Below are 18,181 nucleotides of genomic sequence, written 5' to 3'. Positions count from 1 at the left end.
AGTGACGAAGAAATGGGATTTCGAACCTGAAGGAGGTGTGGCTACGGTACGTGGACACTGGCCAAAAGCTCCATGCCATAAAAGGCTGACTTTGCCTACCTCTGCTGACTTTCTTGTCTCCCCCCACCTCCTGAGTGAGTGAAGCGATTTTCGCAATGAAACACGTATCCAGACTGCTTTTGGTGAGTACTTTTTTGGTTGGTTTCGAGAAATTTATTTACGGAGATTGTCATTATGATTGTGTGTGTGTACTGTGCGTTGCCCAAGGAAAAAACATAGCTAATTAAATTTTAATCGAAATTTTTAATCAAGTGCGCGGAGGATTTCGTCAAGTTTTTTGAACTTTTTTTGTGAAAATTTTAATTTGAAATCAACTCAATTAATCTAGATTATCAATTGTTTTAATTTCAAGGGGGTTCTCGGTTAGTATTGGGATTTTAAAGTCTTACTTCGTTTTTTTTTCAAAAAGTTTCAACTAGTAAGTTCATGTCAAATTTTAGAAATTTTGCTGTAAAACTTTGACAACTTTCTGTGAACATTTTTCAACTCTCTGCTTGCGTGCAATTTTCTCTGAAAATGTGGCGATTCTCTGTTCAAATTCTGCAATTTTCTGTCGAAGTTTGGCAGTTTTTTATCCAAGTTTTACAGCTTCTTGTCAGACTTTTCAAACTTTATGTAAAAGTTTGACAACTTTCTACCTAAATTCCTTCAATTTCCTGTTTAATTTCGGTTTAAAACCGCTTTAAACAATTTGGCAACTATTCTCAGAAAATTGCAAGTAAATTTTAGCCAACAAAAATTTGCCAAACTTTTATCTGCAAAAAGTTGCTAAAGTTTGACAGTAAGTTGTTTTTTCAAATGACCCTCAAGCCGCATGGTTAGCTTTGATAAAAGCTTAATTTTTTTTCAAATTTAGTTTCAGGAGAAATGCCAGGAAATTTTCTGTTTTGCTACAAAAAAAAATCTGAAATCTGTTAGTTTGAAAATCAGATTTTCAGGCAAAATGTTCAAACTTTGTACTCCAACTTTTCCATATTGATAGCATCAAATGTATAATTCCAATACATCCAAGCATTGCCATCATTGAAAGGAGACATGTCTAGACGATTACATCCGAAAAACCTATAACCATTTCCTCATATTATATATATATATATACATCATATATTAATATATATATATATATATACCTATAACCACCCCCCTCATCTCACTCATCATCTTAATTACAGTTATCCACATTATTCGGCACCGCCGTCGGATGTCTTCCAGGACTTGGTCTACCAGGTGCTGGAGGTGGAGGATGTTGTAGTTCAGCACAACCTGCATGCGGGAACCCATGTGGTGGTGGAGGTGCTGCTCCAGCTCCAGTCTACGCGGCTGCTCCATTGGCACCAGCTCCATTTGCAGCATACCCACAAGCCCCTGCAGCTCCATTCCAATCTTTCCAACCACAACAACCACAACAAGCATTTGGAGGATTCCAGCCACAACAGGTGCAAAGTGGATACGCTGGAGCCGTTCAAGGTGGAAATTTCGGATCGGTCCAAACAGGAGCGGTATCAGCGGGAGGAGCATATCTTGCCGAACCAGTTCAACAGCAAGTACAACCACTGCCATTGCTTGGACAGCCCGTGGCTTACGAGGTATTTGGGGTTCCGCGTCGTTAACTTCTTCTGGGTAATCAAGTATTACAGAAGACAGTGGCCGTGGCGCCTGCGCAACAACAAGAACAAGTGCTTAACACTGCCCAGGTGTTGACCAAGGTGATGCCAGCAAGTGCAGTTCTTGATGAGCAATTTGTTCAGCCATCTGAAGCGAATAATGTGAGTTTGTTAGGGATCTAGGATTCTTTACTTGCCGCTTGCCAAATCATTAAAAAAGAAACAAAAATATAAATTTATATAAATCAGGTTCAAAGTCGGTTTATATTTTTTGAATATATTAGAGACGATGTAAAAATTTATAATTTGGTAAAAATTTTGGCAATCCATTGGCATCATTTAGCAAAAAAAATAAGCTTCAAAAGAGAGTTTTTTTCTGATCTTTGTATTATACTTCCGCCAAACTTTCATAATTTTCTGTTAATCTTCGGCAACTTTCTGTCACATTTCGGTAGCTTTCTGCCAATTTTTGGCAATTTTATGTGGCGACTTTTATCAAACTTTTATAACTTTTTTTTCCAAAATTGACAATTTGCTGACAACAAATTTGCAAAAGTCATATCCATCGATGATACTAAAACTAAAAAACGAACATTTAGATTGTCTCCTCCATCATTAACACTCAAACTTCTTATGGAGATGAGCAGCAAGCTACCCAAACTCATCATGCCCAGCCACAAGTCCAACAACACCGTCCAGCTGCATCCTCTTCATCATCTTCCTCATCATCTTCCGCTTCTGCTGAACATCATCCAACCCACCAAGTTCGTGTCCCATCTGCCTCATCTTCCATCGAGTCTAACGAGCAACGTGTTGTCCCCGAATCAGTGATCGTGAAGGAGATCGTGCAGACGTTTGAGACAACTCCATACCCGAAACAAGTTGCTGTTGAAACCGCTGCTCCATTCGTCCCACAACCAGTTCGTCCAGCTCCACAGCCGGTTCAGCCATCCTTCCAACCAGCTCCAGCAGTTCAGCAACAAGTCCACCAAGTCTTCACTACTCCAATTCCACACCGTCCATTTGTTCCAGAAACTTTTGTAGAGCAAGTTGAGGCTGGTCAAGCCAATCTTGTCCCGGCTCCAGTTCAGCCACAGCCATACGTGGCTCCAGCTCACATTACTCAAGAAATTCAACCAGCTCCACAGCCGTATGTTGCTCCAGTTGCCCCAGTTGCTCAAGAGATCCACACAATCCAACCCATCCAGCCTGCACCAATCCATCCAGCACCACTTCAGCCAGCACATGTTGTTCAAGAGACTGCCCATGTTGCACCAGAGACTGTAAGGAAATTTTTATTTGTTTCGAAAAGGTTAAAATGAATTTTTGCAGAAAGTCGTGGCTGAGGAAGATAGAATTGAAGTTTCTGGAGGATCGGATTATGACCAGCCATCTAACATTCCAGCTAATGAGCAAGCTACTGTTAATGAGCTTCTTGCTACTGTAAGTTGAAATTTAGAATCTTCTGGACCAACATTATTTAAAATGTATTTCCTTGCAGCTCGACAACACCACCCCAGCTAGCAACTTGGACTTCAACCAAGTCACCGTTGAACCAAACACCAACCAAAAACCAGCCATCATCCAAACCGAAGGAGACGACTACGATACTGCCCCACTGAACGAGGATCGTAAAGATGTTCCAACTGCTGAGCCATCTCACAACGTTGCTCCATCCAATCCAGAGCCCGTCGCAGTAATCCCAGAGGAGACTGCTCCAATCATTCCACAGCCAAAGCCAAAACCACAGGTTCATCTCCAGCCAGTCGCACCAGCCGTCCGTGTGGAAGTCACCTCGTCTGCACCGGCTCCAACTATTGCATTTGAACTCCCAATTGAAGTTCACGAGGTTGTCACACCACAGGTCCCATTAAATCCAGAACCAGCTGTCATTCAAACAATTACTGAACAACCAGTTGCTGAGGTACACGTTGAGGTTCTGCCAACATCTGCTGCTCCAGTATCCCAGTTCTTCGAGAACATAACCTCCAAGGAAGATAAGGAGACATCCCAGGTAAGTCTAGATTTTCTCGGTTCGCATGGTTCAGTTTCACATTTCACAGCCCTCGGAGACCGTCGAGACAGCACCAGCCAACGGAAACGACTATGATGAAGAGAAATCGGTGGAGAACAAGGTAAGCTCTAAGTTTCATCCAATCCACTCACACATTCACTTTCTAGGTTTCCACGGAAACCGACGCTGTGCCAAATCTTGGAGAATACGGAAGCAAGTTCGCAAAGGTATGTTGTGTTACGCATGAAACATCACACCAAACACGTTTGTGACGTAGAAAGCTGTCAAAATTTTACACCTAGCTTTTTGAACGGTTCAATTTCCGGGTCACACTGGAGATGAAACGTGAAGAAAACTTGATAGGTTAGAAGGAACTGAGACTTTAAACTTTAAGTTGTTGTGTTCAAAAATTCGCAAATTGGAGCTGTACACTTTTAGAAATACTTTTTTTGTGAAAATGAACTCCGAACCCGCCATGATCTCCAAAAATTGCGGGATTTTTCTGCGTCAAATCCTAGTAACAACTTTTGCAATTTTTGGAGGTCAAACGGTGAGGGGTCTGAACTAAATTCTATGTAGTACTGCAAAATTTTCTTAAGATATAGTTTTTTGACGACATGTGAAGTTTTTAAGTGGACGATTTTCAGAATTTTTAAAAATTATTTTTAGAAAGAAATTTCTGAAAATGTTGAGAAAATTTCCGATATTTTGGAAAAAAAATCAGATTTTCTAAAAGGTGTACCTACTTTTGACTACCCTTAAAAGCATAAATAAAATTAAAAAAATAGATTTTCGAGTAATTTAAGAAGGGTATATACTAAAATTGGACTAAAATTTCACAAGTGTCGAACAAAATATTAACTATATCTGGACTGGTAACATATCTTTTAACAGGTGCAAGGAGCTGAAACCAAGCAAGTGAGCGAGCCGATTCAAATCGAAACTATTGAGAATGAAAATCCTTATGGAAGAAAATACTGGATCTTCTAGGCCATGACTTTTTAATTTTTATTTTTTTTCTGTTTTCTCCAAATTTGACGTTTCTCATCTCATCTCAATGTGCAAATAGGCATAACTTCCAATTTGAAAAAAAGAAAAACTTCCAAAGTTTAATAATCAAATTTTTGTATATTTTTGTGTCCCCTCATCCCTGTCTGATTCTTAATAAATATAACTTATTTTCTTTTCCCATTTCCCTTCTTTCAACACGAAAAGCCTAAAGATAAATATCACGGAGGGAGGAAGAGGAGAAGCCAGATTTGCCCAAGGTCATCTAAGGTATGATAGGCGTCGCCAATAAAGAAACTCGTCGCGAAATTGCGTAATGAAGGATTTTGAGGGCGGTAGGCGCCCGCCGTTGCATAAAAGAAGCTGCCCGGCCTGAGATCCCACTGAGCGATAAAACGAATTTCATTGCGCGGTAGGGGAAACCGGGAAGCCGCCACCGCTTGCGTAATTGCCTGAATTTTTGCATCGTCCTTTCAGCTTAACAGGCATGTTTATAGAGTCACTTGGACTTTTTGTTTTTCGTGAGAAACCGGAAGAGTGGCCCCCTGGTGTTTGATTCATGACGTGGCAGATTGTTATGTAATTTTGATTTGATGATATGGCTATTTTTAAGATCAGAACTAGATTTGTGTAGAACAAAGTCCATAGATATTGATGTGATATGTTTATTTGCAAATCATGATTAACTATGAACTACACCAGTGTAAATGTGCTCTACCGATCAGGTGCTGGTGTAGGTGTTTCAATAATAAATCGAGCCGTTTTGAAAGGCATCAAGACTTTGCATAGCAGTCAATTTCCCGGTAGTTGACTGACAGTGATTATCTTGAGTTCGATAAACCGCATTTGCATGACTATAGGAAAAAGTTTAGCTTCATTGCGGAAAAATCATTTATCAGTTGTTGTCAGATTGCCCGGTCAAAAATTTCGTGGTACAAAGTGGTATCCATATAAAGGCGCTCTACTGATAATTTGGGTTTAGCCAGGTTTGGGCGCGTTTTAAGCTTTGGACCAACAAATTCAGCATTTATTTTCGTACATTTTTTATATGCATCACAAAAATGTTGGGCCATCCGTTTTTGAGAAAAAAACGCGCCCAAACGTCCAAGTATACGGTAGACAAATTGCGCACAGGACCCCACTTCTCGGGCCGTATCTACTCTCTCCACAGTAAACGTCGTATGACGACTACCTCATTTGAGACGGAGGTCAAATAGCAAAGGGATCAGTTGAATAGCCACCTTGATCAGACCGACAGAATTTCAATCACCGGTAAGTTGGCTGCTTTAGAAATTATGAACAATTTGTTTCAAAAATATGTACTTATCTAGTAGTCTATCTACTGGTATACTTTACTTTTGATAAAGTATCTCAGTGTTATCACTTATTTCAACATCATATCACATTTGCCGTGAGGCCTTGTAAACTTGCGAGCCTAGGTCATTTACATTTACATTTGCACCTGAAGAATATCATCTAAAAAGTCTTCAACATTTCTACAATGATTAATCCTTTGTTTAGAATATGAAAATTCCGAGATGCGTAATCAAGTTGGTATTAGAAATATTCGGTTTAGAGGAGACTAGACACTTCTTACACTGAACGAAGTCGGGGAACAAGTTTTATTGGAAATTTGTCTTCGCTGACACAACACACTGACAACATTATAGCAGAGGTTATTGATAAAATTTTCATAGATATTTTAGTGAGGAGCTGTCAACTTTGAGCGTAAGATGTATTGCACCTTCTGAAATGAGAAGGTCTGCAGCCCAGGCACTAGCTAGATATAGCAAGATGTAGAGTTCAGTTACAAAGTGGAACAGATCATGTTCCTCTGTCAGATCAGCTCTGATATATCTCCCCGGGCTATTCTGAATCTTTATACCTTTGCCACAGCCTCCTCCTCCTCCTTTCCTCATTTTTTCCATCGTGTCACCTCATTACACAGCAGATATTGGAAATGAAAGCGAAAAAGCTTATGCCTGATCGGGACGGTTGGCAATTAATCAAGTGAATCGCTTATCAATCGAAACCTTCTTCAGACCAACGGCGCGCGCTGGCGCAACAATCGGTTACGCAATAGATTAGGATACATAGAGCGGTAATGAAACATATTGGGTGATTTGCATGAAGACCGAGTGCGCCGACTGACTGGATCGGATAAATGAGTCGGGCGGGAATGGAGGAAAGATGTGAGGAAATGGGATATGTCATTATGGGCATGGATTACATAATTGAGAAATAGGCATGCAAAGATGAAGAAAACAGAAGTCAGAATTTGGATTCATACAAGAGTTTGAAGATCCTGGAGGTGCAGGTAAAGTCACATGATGGATCCTTGCACAGCTTCGGCGAAAACCGAGTAGGATCTTTCGAGGTTGGAAGACATCGGGAATAGAATGGTACTAGGGGATGAGCTAGGAATGTAGTACCACCGTTGAAATACTTGCATCTCTACCTTCACCCAGCAAGTCTCTGAAATCCGTATCACGATAAAGAGGATCATTGCATGATTGGAAGGAAGTCCCTCATACAGCTGAGCTCTAGCTCAGTCCAGAGTACATGCATTTCCAACACCTGACAGCAAACGTTTTTTTGTTGGACATAGAGATCAGGCAGGCAAAGGATTCGTAGTCCTCAACTGGCTCAAAATCACACCTCTTGGGCCAAGCTCAATAACACTGTTCTCTTTGAAGATCTACCATCTTTCCATGTCTAAAACACAAGCTCTAGTGGAAAATGTATCTAGCTTACAATTTCCTAATCTGCTCATTTTTTGCAATCAAAATTGTCTTAATAGGCAATCTCACTGTAAAATCTGCCATCCCCACACACTTACACACACTATCGGTTTTTCTATCCATATCTTCTCACTTTGTGTTGTCACTCTTCAAAAATATACCGGTCCTTGTTCAAGGTGGCACTGGTCACCCGTATGTGGCCGGAGGGGGGTGTTGCTGCTTACCCCCAATAGTACACCACATTCCGAGGCGATAGATCGTTGCATCGTCGGAGACACGTCTGGGTTCGATTTCAGAAAACTGTTTTACGCAGCGATCTGCCCTCGGCTGGGCATGTTGCGCCAGCGCCTTTCTCTTTCACGCAGCCGGAGGAGGAGGTGGTGGGAGGAGTGACAAGACGTTGGGTTGGAGTGGGGGCACTACTTAAGCTGCCACCGAATCTTTCATTTTACGGTACTACACTTACACTCCAACACATATTGTGTCGTCGTCATGGCTAGTGTGAGTTCATTTAAATTACTTTGGCTTTCATATTTCTCATTATCTTTCTCACACTCACTTTCTCCTTGTTTCAGTTCTTTTTGATCGCACTTCTCGCTACCCCAGCTCTCGGATGCATCGGAGGCCTCGGTGGAGGAGGTGGTGGCTGCTGCCAACCATCTCAACCAGCTTGCGCTAACCCATGTGGTGGAGCTTCTGCTGCTGCGTAAGTTCTTTCTTCTGCTCTTTTTCATTATTTTGCATTCAATATTTTCTAGCTATGCTGCACCAGCCGCTGGATACCCAAGACCTCCAATCGGATATGGAGCACCACCCCCACCACCACCACCACCAGCTTTCGGAGGACTCGGTGGAGGAGCCGCCTACCCAGGAGCCGGAGCCGGAGGACAATATGATACCGGAGTTCACGGAGGAGCTCAAGGAGGATACGCCGGAGCCCAAGGAGCTCAAGGAGGATATGCCGGAGCCCAAGGAGCTCAAGGAGGATACGCCGGAGCCCAGGGAGCTCAAGGAGGATACGCCGGAGCCGCCCAAGGAGCCCAAGGAGGATACGCTGGAGCCGTCCAAGGAGGACAAATCGCTTCCCAAGGATACGCTGGAGCCGGAGCCCCAGTGAGCGCCGGAGGATCTTACAACCAAGGACCAGCCGCTATCAACGGAGGATACACCTCTCAACAACAAGTCGGAGCTATCGCCCCAGCCGCCGGATACGGACAAGGACCAGCTGCCGTTCATGTTGACGCCACCGCCGCCACATCCGAGGGAGCCATCTCTCAACAAGGAGGATCCTCTGCCGCTGGAGGATACGGAGAGGAAGCCGGAGCCACTTCAGTCGTCGGAGAGCAAACCAACACTGTTGTCCAGACCGGAGAGACCGCCGAGGAAGGATACGGAGCCCAAGGAGGAGTCGCCGGAGAGACCGAGATCGTCGCTGTCGCCACCTCTGCCCCAGCCCCAGCCCCAACATACGAGAACGTTCAACCAGCTCCAGTTGCCCCAACCACCACTGTCGAAGAGACCCACGTCGAGGAGCCAGCTCCAGCTGTCCCAGAAGCCACCGTTGTCGAGGAGTCCCACTTCGAGGAGCCAGCCCCAGCCCCAGCTGCCACTTCTGCTCCATTCGTCGAGCCAGTTACTGAGGTGAATACTGAAGAATATGAAGAGGAAGTTGTTGAGCCAGCTGAGCCACAAGTTGTTGAGCCACAAGTTGTCGAGCCAGTTCCACAGCCACACGTTGAACCAGTTCAACCAGTTCAACCAGCACCAGAAGTCACCGAGCCACAAGTTGTTGAGCCACAAGTCGTTGTTGAGCCAGCACCACAACCACAAGTTATTCCACAAGCACCAGAGACCTTCGTCGAGACCTCTGCCCCAGTTGCACCACAAGTCACTGAGTACCCAATTCCAGCAGCACAAACTGAGGCTCCAGAAGAGGTATACGAAGAGGAGACCGACGCACCAGTCGCCGCACCAGTCCAACCAACGGAATCCTCTTTCGAAGAGGTGACCGCTGAGGAGACACCTGTACCAGCACCAGCACCTTATGTTCCACCAGCACCAATTTTCACTGTATGTTCTGAAAACTAACACTTTTTTGTCTTCTTCCATTTCTTTTCCCTAACTAAAGATCCTTGTTTCAGGAGTCAAAGCCAGGATACGAGCAGACCGCCCCAGCTGTTGAGACCAAGGAGGAATCCTACGACGAGCAGGAGGCCGAGGAGACCCATGTCGAGCCAGAGCAGCCAGCCGTCGTCGGTGGAGGATACTCGGCTACCGAGGCCCCAGCCAAGCCAGATGGTGGATACCGCACCCACTAAATTTCTTTTTAGTTCCCCCATAGGTGCCCCATTGCTCTGATCTCGTTTTGATTGTTCGCCAACAACCACCCTCGACAAATCTGCTCAAAACATCACAAAATTCTCGTCTTTTTTTTGCCTCGTTCTTTCCTTTGTCTGTATATACTGTTGCCTTATTTTATTTCTCTTATATATATTTTATTATGTCATTTTCGTGAGTAGTAGACAACAATTCACTGACTGAAATTGTCTAATTTCAAATAAAATGGTGATTTTAGAAAGTTTAATTTTTATTTGTTCAGGGAAAACAAGAATCCGGGTCTCGACACGGCCGAAAATTACTGAATCGAAACTGCAGAGATGAGTTTGAAACTGCAGAGATGAGTTATGTGCCTTTAAAAATACAGTAGTTTTCGGATTTTTAATTTTTCCTGTCAAAAAAATATTTTTACAGGTTTTTGAGTTAAAAAAAAACGAAAAAATCGTAATTTTTGAGGCGAAAATACGGTACCCGGTCTCGACATGACTATCTTTGTTAAACACAGAAAGGTGTACTCCTTTAAAGGAGTACTGTAGTTTGAAACTTTTGGTGCAGCGGAATTTTCATCGATTTTTTGCAGTTTTACTCGCGATTTGCTAAATAATATTTATGTGTGTTTTTTTTTATAATTGACCAGCCGGTGTCGTTCGAGCCTACGGCTCGACCTACTCCGACTGGCTTAAAATAAAGTTCGAAAAAAAAAATAAATGAATGAACTTGATTTTTTTTTTGAAAATGAAAACTTTCAAACTAACGTGAATTTTGCGTGTTGGCATAGCCTACATTGGACGGTAGGAAACTCTACTTTATATTTTTTTATAATTGATACACCTATTTTTAAGAAAAATATGAGAAACAATGAAAATTGTGCAACAACAGAAGTTTGAGACTACAGTACTCTTTAAAGGCGCACACCTTTTTGCAATTAACAACAAATTGTCGTGTCGAGACCGGATACCGTATTTTGCCACAAAAATGACAAACCTTCGGGTCGCGGTATTAGTTTCTCCCATGGTATTAAAAATTTCATTTTTCAGTTTCTCAAAAATTGAGCGGATTTAAAATCGAAGAAATATACCGTAGTATTTAAAGGCGCACGCTTTTTTTGAGGCATTAAACAAATTATCTGGCGTGTCGAGACCAAATGTAGCTGAATAAGTTTTACTATTTTATAAATTCAAATTTCAATGAATAATTTCAAAAGAAAAACATTTCCTTCACGTTTTCTTTTTTATCGAGAAAAAACCATGCCATAAAAACTCTTTTCAACATTTAAATTTTTTCGAATCAGTTTCAAAAATCGATTTTTCGAAGTGATCTGAACATTTTTCATTAAAAGGAGTTTTGGCGCGTAAGTTTTATTCTTTAAACTTTTTATTTAAACGAAAATTTAATTTTCCACCGATTATTGTTGAAATTTAGGAGTTTTACATTGTAAATGCCAATTGTCTTTCCATTATGTTTCGTCTCTACTTAAAATTTGTGATATTTGTCGAATTTTGCATGCCTTTAATTGTTATTTAAAGCTTAAGCGTATTTTCTCCATTCCGCACGGAAAGCGCGCCTTTCATCCTTACTGACGCATTTCCCGACGCTGGCGCACTTCTCGACCATCTGCCACTTTGGACACGTCAGCGCTTTCCGGATTCACTTTAAATGAAGCTTTCCTGGTCCCGAATCGCCGATTTTCAGAATTAGAATTTTTTGATTATCACACTGCGTCTCTTTTCTCTTTTCGGGTACACGTGGAAGCGCGTGTCGTTTTGTCTCTGTGTAGCACGCTACACAGAATGTCTCCGCCTCGTTATTTTCTCTCTTTTCCTCTTTTCTCACCCCCATTTAACCACTAAAAGTTCCCACTTTTGATCTATTTCAGTTCATTCATTTATTCTCTAAAAAATGCCTGATTTACCCGATTTTTAAGTGATTTAATTAATAAATTAATTGCATAATTTTCCAGATTCAATATGTCGTTTTTATGGGACTGGTTTAATGGAGTGCTCAACATGCTGGGTTTGTAAAACTGAATTTTACCATCATAAAACCTTTTATTTACAGGATTGGCCAACAAAAAGGGAAAATTGGTATTTTTGGGACTAGACAACGCTGGAAAGACTACACTGCTTCACATGCTTAAAGATGATCGTATTGCTCAACACGTTCCCACTCTTCACCCAAGTAATTATCGCTTTTTATTGATTTTAAAAGCAATTCCGGTGTAGTTCAGCCTGTTAAAGGAAGGAATCTTACTTTAAAAAAATGATATCTTTCTCTTCTTTACAGCTGATTGACCGGTTTTGCTTATCATCTGTCAATTGCTAAAGATGATGACGCAAAAAACTAGTTGTGAGAATTATTGAATTGATTATTTTTCAGCATCTGAGCAAATGTCACTCGGAGGAATTTCGTTTACCACATACGATCTCGGTGGTCACGCGCAAGGTATTCACTCGTTTTTTCGGTTTTTTAAACTAATTTTCTTCATTTTTCCAGCACGACGAGTCTGGAAAGATTACTTCCCTGCCGTGGACGCCGTCGTCTTCTTGATCGATGTGGCCGACGCCGAAAGAATGCAAGAAAGCCGTGTTGAGCTCGAATCGCTGCTCCAGGACGAGCAGATCGCTTCCGTTCCAGTGCTTATTCTCGGAAACAAGATTGACAAGCCAGGAGCATTGAGTGAGGATCAGCTCAAGTGGCAACTCAACATTCAACATATGTGCACCGGAAAGGGTTGGTTTTTGATTGGAAATTATCGCTTGAATTTATTTAAAAAACGAAAATCTTTATAGGAGACGTTTCCCGCAACGAAATGGCTTCTCGGCCGATGGAAGTGTTCATGTGCTCTGTTCTTCAGCGACAAGGATACGGAGAAGGAATCCGTTGGCTTGGACAGTACCTGTAAACAGATCAGTTCTTGAACTCTTCTTCTTCTGCTCACTCCTTTTTTATTCCATTCTCGAAAAAAGCACCATTCTCTTACATATTGCGCCGCCAACATTTCCCATAGATTTGTTGTACGTACTTGTCATTTTCCTTCGTTTTTTCTTTTGGGATCCTTGGGATCCTCATCATTAAACTTCTCATGCCTTCGACGTTTGTGCATAAAAAAGCAAGCCGCAATCCCATTTTATTTTATTTATAAATTTTGACTTATACGGACTTGTAAAAAATTCACGGCGTCCTCATTGTTTTTCTATTCTCCACAAAAATTTATTCAAACCTTTTCCTCATCTATTCCGTATTTATCACATCACTATCATTCAAACATCCCCATTTTTCTTCTCGTCCCACTTCATTTCCCCCTCAGATTTTCTAATTTTTTATTTCGGTTAGTTCTATGTGAATGAAACAGCTTCGGAATGTTGCAGTTCGAAGTTTTCCCAGAAATTATTCTCTTATCACGCTACTCACAAGAAAAAAAACGTCACGCCATATAGTTGTTTTCTTTGTGGCGAGCTTTAACTATAGTTATAACTGAAACTGAAAAACTTGGAATTTGAAAAGAAAATTGTTGATCGGAGTACATTTGATCACAAGGGCCTGTAGTCAGGCGACATGGTCAAACATTCCATTATGTGGTTTGTGTTCCAAGTGGTCAAACGGACACATTTCTATTTCAGGTGCGGAAAAAAAATTAATTTCAGATCAGATAATTGGCTATTTTTCCAGAAGAACCTTTTCGTCGTAGTCTCACAGATGGCTTCTGCAGTACATTTGAGTGCACACAGCTCACTCCAATTCTCTATTCCTCCACTCTCTCGACGCAATGGTGTTCGTGTGCACCCACTACGAATATCCAATAATCAGGGAAGGGAACCTCCTTTATTCATAGAATTTTAAATAAATATTTTGAATTTATCATCATCTATATTTTACTTGTAAACTCTATTAAAATAGTTTTATCGTCAAAATACTTTGAATTCGATAATTTTGCGGGAATTGTTTTTTTCAATTTTCAGATTAAAAAGCGATAAAAACCATGTCATTATTCTCGTCACTTGTTCATAATGTACGGGGGCAGGTAAAAATATATTAAAATATTAATTTGAGCAGAAAATTTGAACTTTTAGCTAATCGCTCGAATAATATCGTTCGCTATAAATATGTATCTTTTGCGGAGGATCAATAACGATGTTTTAGGATTAGTGAATGTGAGGTGAGCGGTTTTTTAAATTTAATTTTACAGAAAAAAAGTGAAATTTATTCTAATTCATTTAATATTTAATAAATTTTGTGGGCGTGGCTTTAAGGCAAGCCTGGCACACAATTTTGCAAGGTGGCCGCATGGTTTTCTCACTATAATTTTACGCCAAATTTTAATTAATTTCAGATTCAAATGATGTTTAAAAGCTTAAAAAAGCTTGTTTTATATTTTTTATTGAAATAATATTTCACAAAATATTAAATTTTTGCAGATTAACCCTTCTCTACTCGTCAATCCTCTTTCTCACTCGAGAACCACTCCGGAAAGCTGAAATAATTCGCGGATCTTTGCCGAAATTCATCAATTTACTCTGGCTCAGCCCTATTATTTCTACAGTTATTAGCGTAGTCTGTGTATATCTTTGGTATGCATTCTCGTCGACTTCGGATGAAGTTTCATGGAGTGTTCTTCTCTCTTTTCCGATCTCTGCGATTATTGAATCCATTGCCGAACCGTTTTCTGTGATTTCTTTGAGGTAAACTTTAGATTTTAAATTTCGGCTTTTAAAAACTATAATTACTATGTGGTGAAATTTCAGATTAGAATCAAAATGCGGTTCTCTCGCCCAACACTTTGCAATCGGACAAGGAATGCTGATCTGTGTGAAGAGAATTTTCGTGCTCGCCGGATTATTCATGTTTCCCGGAATGTACCATTTGGAATTGTTCGCCTATGCTCAATATATCGGAGCCATCGCGTATCTTCTCTTCAATTTTGTCGCCTTCTACATTTACATCCGGAACAAGTCGATTCCTGAACTTGAGCAATTCTCAACGTTCTCGGATCTTTTCCCGAAATTCAGCGAAGGAATCGATCGAGATTCGATTCATGCAGTATTCACAATGTTTTCTCACTCGATTTTGAAGCAATTGTTGACCGATGGAAGTGCTTATGTGATGACATTCACTGAGCTTCTTAGCTTGAAGGATCAAGGTGATTTTTGCCGAATTATAGCCAAAATGAGCTCACAGAAACTGAGTTTTATAGCGAGAAGCTCACAATTTCCGGAAAAAAAACCCTGATTTTAGCTAAAATCTCCTATATTTCCGTTGATTAAGGCATATTTAAAGTCGATAGGTGGTTAATATAATTATATCAACGAAAAAAACGGGAGAGAAGCGACAAAAATGAGCTGAATAAGACAATAATCCAATAAAAATCGATTTATGGCCGCTCTGACAAGGAAATTAAAATAAAACCGCCATTTTTAAAGTCGCGTTTCAAAATTCAGTCTTTTAGTTGCCTTTTTTGAGTAAAAAAGCAAAAAATCGATATCACCAAGAATTTTGCGTCAAAAATACCGCATTGGGTCTCGACACGACAATTTATTATTAAATGCGAAAGTGAGTGCGCCTTTGAAGAGTACTGTAATTTCAAATGTGTGTTGTTGCAGATTTTTCATTGATTTTTTAAATAATTTTCACAAGTTCGTAGTTACAGTACTCTTTTATTTTCTTTAAAAATTGTCGTGTCGAGACGGGGAACCGTAAAAATCACAAAATTAATAATAGGTTGCTTTTACGAAAAGTACATTGTATTCCCAATTTTTTAAAAATTTGATTTTCCAGCTGTATACGACGCCGTTGAACGAGTCGGAAGCATCATCGTCCGGACGATTCTATCACCAATCGATGAGAACTGCAATGCCTATTTCTCCAACACAATTCGTAAAGAAAGCAGCGTTTTCAACAAGAATACAGATAATCACGATGATTTGGTGGATACTTTATCCAAAGTACTCCATGTAGTCGGAGTAATTGGATTCGTCGCTTGCACATTCGGAATTCCGTATTCACCAGTTGTAATTTCACTTTATGGAGGAAAATTACTTTCTGAAAATGGAGGAGCACTTCTACTTTCTCTGTACTCTGGCTATATTCTTGTGACGGCGATTAATGGAATAACTGAGGGATTCGCAATGGCAAGTATGGATAATCGACAGATTTTCACTCACGGAAAATTCCTTTTTGTCACGTCGATCATTCATCTTATTATTAATTATGTGCTTTGTGTGTACATGAATTCTGCAGGATTTATTGTGGCGAATATTATTAACATGTCTGTTAGGATTATTTATAAGTGAGTTTTATTTCAAAACTTCAATTCAATATTTATTATATAACTCCAATTTTCAGCTGGCGTACCATTCGCGAATATCTCGGCGATAAATGTCCATCCTTCACAGAAGTACTCCCAACTGGTCAGACATCAATATTCCTGGGAGTTTCACTACTTGCAACTTCCTTTACATATTTGGTAATTCACAAAATAATCGAAGCCCTGTTGTAATAATTCTAAATTTCCAGTTATTCGCTACAACACCTGGCCTATCCTATACACTTGCCCACATCGCTATCGGAGCTGTGTGCCTGATTCTCACCGCCCAAGACACTGCTCAACATGATTCCGTCTTCACTGTGATTGTCGATTCATTGGCAAAAAAGCACAGAGATTGATTTATTGGGACTTTAAATTTTCATTTTTTTTGTACCTCGTCACTTTTTATATCGGGTCTTTTATTTATTTCAATATTTTGGTTTCTCGAATTGAATTTCTGAAGATAAAAATATTAATTTGAATGGCAATAATAATTTTTAAGCAAATCGGCAATTTTTCGGAAATGAAAATTTCCTGCAAATCGGAAAATTTCCGAAATTCAAAATTTTCGGCAAATCGGCAAACCGGCAATTTTCCGAAGATCAAAGTTTTCTGCAAATCGGCAATTTTCCGAAAATCAAAATTTCCGGCAAATCGGCACATTGCCGGAAATAAAAATTTTCGGCAAACCGGCAAACCGGCAATTTTCCGAAAATCAAAATTTCCGGCAAATCGGCACATTGCCGGAAACGAAAATTTTCGGCAAATCGGCACATAGCCGGAAGTTAAAATTTTCGGCAAATCGGCAAACCGGCAATTTTCCGAAAATCAAAATTTCCGGCAAAACGGCAAACCGGCAATTTTCCGAAGATCACAATTTTCGGCAAACCTGAAAATTGCCGGAGATCAAAATTCCCGGCAAAACGGCAAACCGGCAATTTTCTGGAAATCAAAATTTCCGGCAAATCGGCAAACCGGCAATTTTCCGAAAATCTAAATTTTCGGCAAATCGGCAAATTGCCGGAAATGAACATTCTCGGCAAATCGGCACATAGCCGGAAGTTAAAATTTTCGGCAAATTGGCAAACCGGCTATTTTCCGAAAATCAAAATTTTCGTCAAATCGGCAAACCGGCAATTTTCCGAAAATCAAAATTTTCGGCAAATCGGCACATTGCCGGAAATGAAAATTTTCGGCAAATCGGCACATAGCCGGAAGTTAAAATTTTCGGCAAATCGGCAAACCGGCAATTTTCCGAAAATCAAAATTTCCGGCAAAACGGCAAACCGGCAATTTTCCGAAGATCACAATTTTCGGCAAACCTGAAAATTGCCGGAGATCAAAATTCCCGGCAAAACGGCAAACCGGCAATTTTCTGGAAATCAAAATTTCCGGCAAATCGGCAAACCGGCAATTTTCCGAAAATCAAAATTTCCGGCAAAACGGCAAACCGGCAATTTTCCGAAGATCACAATTTTCGGCAAACCTGAAAATTGCCGGAGATCAAAATTCCCGGCAAAACGGCAAACCGGCAATTTTCTGGAAATCAAAATTTCCGGCAAATCGGCACATTGCCGGGAATGAAAATTTTCGGCAAATCGGCAAACCGGCAATTTTCCGAAAATCTAAATTTTCGGCAAATCGGCAAATTGCCGGAAATGAACATTCTCGGCAAATCGGCACATAGCCGGAAGTTAAAATTTTCGGCAAATCGGCAAACCGGCTATTTTCCGAAAATCAAAATTTTCGGCAAATCGGCAAACCGGCAATTTTCCGAAAATCAAAATTTTCGGCAAATCGGCAAACCGGCAATTTTCCGAAAATCAAAATTTTCGGCAAATCGGCAAACCGGCTGTTTGCCGATGCCGCCCTTCCTTGTTTGATACATTTGAAAAAACTAAAAAGTGCTCCATCTGAAATTTGATTTAAAAGTTTTCAAAAAAAAATATAAATAAATAAATCCAATTTTCTTAGTGCTGATTGTTTATATAATCTCACACAACAGCTGGCACCCGCAATTTGACAAAAACTTGACAGAACTCTTTGCACCTGTTTTAATATTATTTTTCTTGCTGCTGCCGGTGGTGGTAGCTGCGGCTCCTGAAGAGATGTTTCT

General features: G+C 40.5%; 5 protein-coding genes and 3 non-coding genes across 14 annotated transcripts; 7 read left to right on the top strand and 1 right to left on the bottom strand.

Annotated features, from left to right (window-relative positions):
- ZK180.6 (Prion-like-(Q/N-rich)-domain-bearing protein) lies at positions 1-4,863 on the top strand (the record flags this gene model as incomplete). Of its 2 annotated transcripts, NM_068183.5 has the most annotated exons (9): positions 1-182; positions 1,233-1,646; positions 1,698-1,826; positions 2,264-2,947; positions 2,997-3,107; positions 3,166-3,678; positions 3,728-3,799; positions 3,846-3,905; positions 4,573-4,863. In NM_068183.5, 9 exons carry the CDS (start codon positions 156-158, stop codon positions 4,666-4,668), a joined length of 2,106 nt encoding a protein of 701 aa, NP_500584.2. The 2 variants fall into 2 exon arrangements, with proteins under 2 accessions (NP_500584.2, NP_001368267.1); NM_001380197.1 differs by lacking the exons at positions 1-182; positions 1,233-1,646 and having other exon boundaries at positions 1,770-1,826; positions 4,573-4,668.
- ZK180.13 lies at positions 1,139-1,192 on the top strand. Its single transcript, NR_053108.1, has one exon. It is a non-coding gene; the product is annotated as an Unclassified non-coding RNA ZK180.13 (non-coding RNA).
- ZK180.19 lies at positions 1,139-1,192 on the bottom strand. Its single transcript, NR_053107.1, has one exon. It is a non-coding gene; the product is annotated as an Unclassified non-coding RNA ZK180.19 (non-coding RNA).
- Positions 4,864-7,572: 2,709 nt separating the features above from the next.
- On the top strand, positions 7,573-7,709 carry ZK180.18. The gene has a single exon (NR_053106.1). It is a non-coding gene; the product is annotated as an Unclassified non-coding RNA ZK180.18 (non-coding RNA).
- A 168-nt stretch (positions 7,710-7,877) lies between these two features.
- ZK180.5 lies at positions 7,878-10,000 on the top strand. 3 transcript variants are annotated; one of them, NM_171321.6, is made up of 4 exons: positions 7,878-7,928; positions 8,003-8,133; positions 8,186-9,497; positions 9,569-10,000. In NM_171321.6, the coding sequence occupies exons 1-4, from the start codon at positions 7,920-7,922 to the stop codon at positions 9,743-9,745; spliced, it is 1,629 nt and encodes a 542-aa protein (NP_741377.2). In that variant the 5' UTR covers positions 7,878-7,919; the 3' UTR covers positions 9,746-10,000. The 3 variants fall into 3 exon arrangements, with proteins under 3 accessions (NP_741377.2, NP_741378.1, NP_741379.2); NM_171905.7 differs by having other exon boundaries at positions 7,890-7,928; positions 8,186-9,362; NM_171906.6 differs by having other exon boundaries at positions 7,891-7,928; positions 8,186-9,068.
- Positions 10,001-11,724: 1,724 nt separating this feature from the next.
- On the top strand, positions 11,725-13,151 carry sar-1 (Small COPII coat GTPase SAR1). Its single transcript, NM_068181.6, has 5 exons — positions 11,725-11,777; positions 11,823-11,942; positions 12,141-12,206; positions 12,258-12,494; positions 12,554-13,151. The coding sequence occupies exons 1-5, from the start codon at positions 11,732-11,734 to the stop codon at positions 12,664-12,666; spliced, it is 582 nt and encodes a 193-aa protein (NP_500582.1). The 5' UTR covers positions 11,725-11,731; the 3' UTR covers positions 12,667-13,151.
- A 168-nt stretch (positions 13,152-13,319) lies between these two features.
- Positions 13,320-13,625, top strand: ZK180.8 (uncharacterized protein; the record flags this gene model as incomplete). 2 transcript variants are annotated; one of them, NM_001268334.2, is made up of 2 exons in its annotated part: positions 13,320-13,384; positions 13,434-13,625. In NM_001268334.2, the coding sequence occupies 2 exons, from the start codon at positions 13,320-13,322 to the stop codon at positions 13,450-13,452; spliced, it is 84 nt and encodes a 27-aa protein (NP_001255263.1). The 2 variants fall into 2 exon arrangements, with proteins under 2 accessions (NP_001255263.1, NP_001368268.1); NM_001380196.1 differs by lacking the exon at positions 13,320-13,384 and having other exon boundaries at positions 13,461-13,604.
- Positions 13,626-13,734: 109 nt separating this feature from the next.
- On the top strand, positions 13,735-16,548 carry rfth-1 (Man(5)GlcNAc(2)-PP-dolichol translocation protein RFT1; the record flags this gene model as incomplete). 3 transcript variants are annotated; one of them, NM_001028439.7, is made up of 7 exons in its annotated part: positions 13,735-13,785; positions 13,835-13,920; positions 14,180-14,443; positions 14,507-14,901; positions 15,537-16,047; positions 16,104-16,224; positions 16,275-16,548. In NM_001028439.7, the coding sequence occupies 7 exons, from the start codon at positions 13,744-13,746 to the stop codon at positions 16,422-16,424; spliced, it is 1,569 nt and encodes a 522-aa protein (NP_001023610.1). The 3 variants fall into 3 exon arrangements, with proteins under 3 accessions (NP_001023610.1, NP_001367982.1, NP_001368266.1); NM_001380194.1 differs by lacking the exons at positions 13,735-13,785; positions 13,835-13,920; positions 14,180-14,443 and having other exon boundaries at positions 14,559-14,901; positions 16,275-16,424; NM_001380195.1 differs by lacking the exons at positions 13,735-13,785; positions 13,835-13,920; positions 14,180-14,443; positions 14,507-14,901 and having other exon boundaries at positions 15,887-16,047; positions 16,275-16,424.
- Between the last annotated feature and the right edge of the window lie 1,633 nt (positions 16,549-18,181).

Source organism: Caenorhabditis elegans, chromosome IV (assembly GCF_000002985.6).
Source record: "Caenorhabditis elegans chromosome IV".
NCBI classification, from domain to species: domain Eukaryota; kingdom Metazoa; phylum Nematoda; class Chromadorea; order Rhabditida; family Rhabditidae; genus Caenorhabditis; species Caenorhabditis elegans.
Note: the sequence above shows the minus strand (reverse complement) of the source record. Positions and strands in the feature narration are given on the sequence as shown.

Excerpts from the sequence above, each read along its gene's own strand:
- ZK180.5 (NM_171321.6), top strand. Across the intron at positions 8,134-8,185 it reads GGTGGAGCTTCTGCTGCTGC|CTATGCTGCACCAGCCGCTG; the intron begins GTAAGTTCTTTC and ends AATATTTTCTAG. Across the intron at positions 9,498-9,568 it reads CACCAGCACCAATTTTCACT|GAGTCAAAGCCAGGATACGA; the intron begins GTATGTTCTGAA and ends TCCTTGTTTCAG.
- sar-1 (NM_068181.6), top strand. The coding sequence starts at position 11,732 with ATGTCGTTTTTATGGGACTGGTTTAATGGAGTGCTCAACATGCTGG. Across the intron at positions 11,778-11,822 it reads TGGAGTGCTCAACATGCTGG|GATTGGCCAACAAAAAGGGA; the intron begins GTTTGTAAAACT and ends TTTTATTTACAG. Across the intron at positions 11,943-12,140 it reads CGTTCCCACTCTTCACCCAA|CATCTGAGCAAATGTCACTC; the intron begins GTAATTATCGCT and ends ATTATTTTTCAG.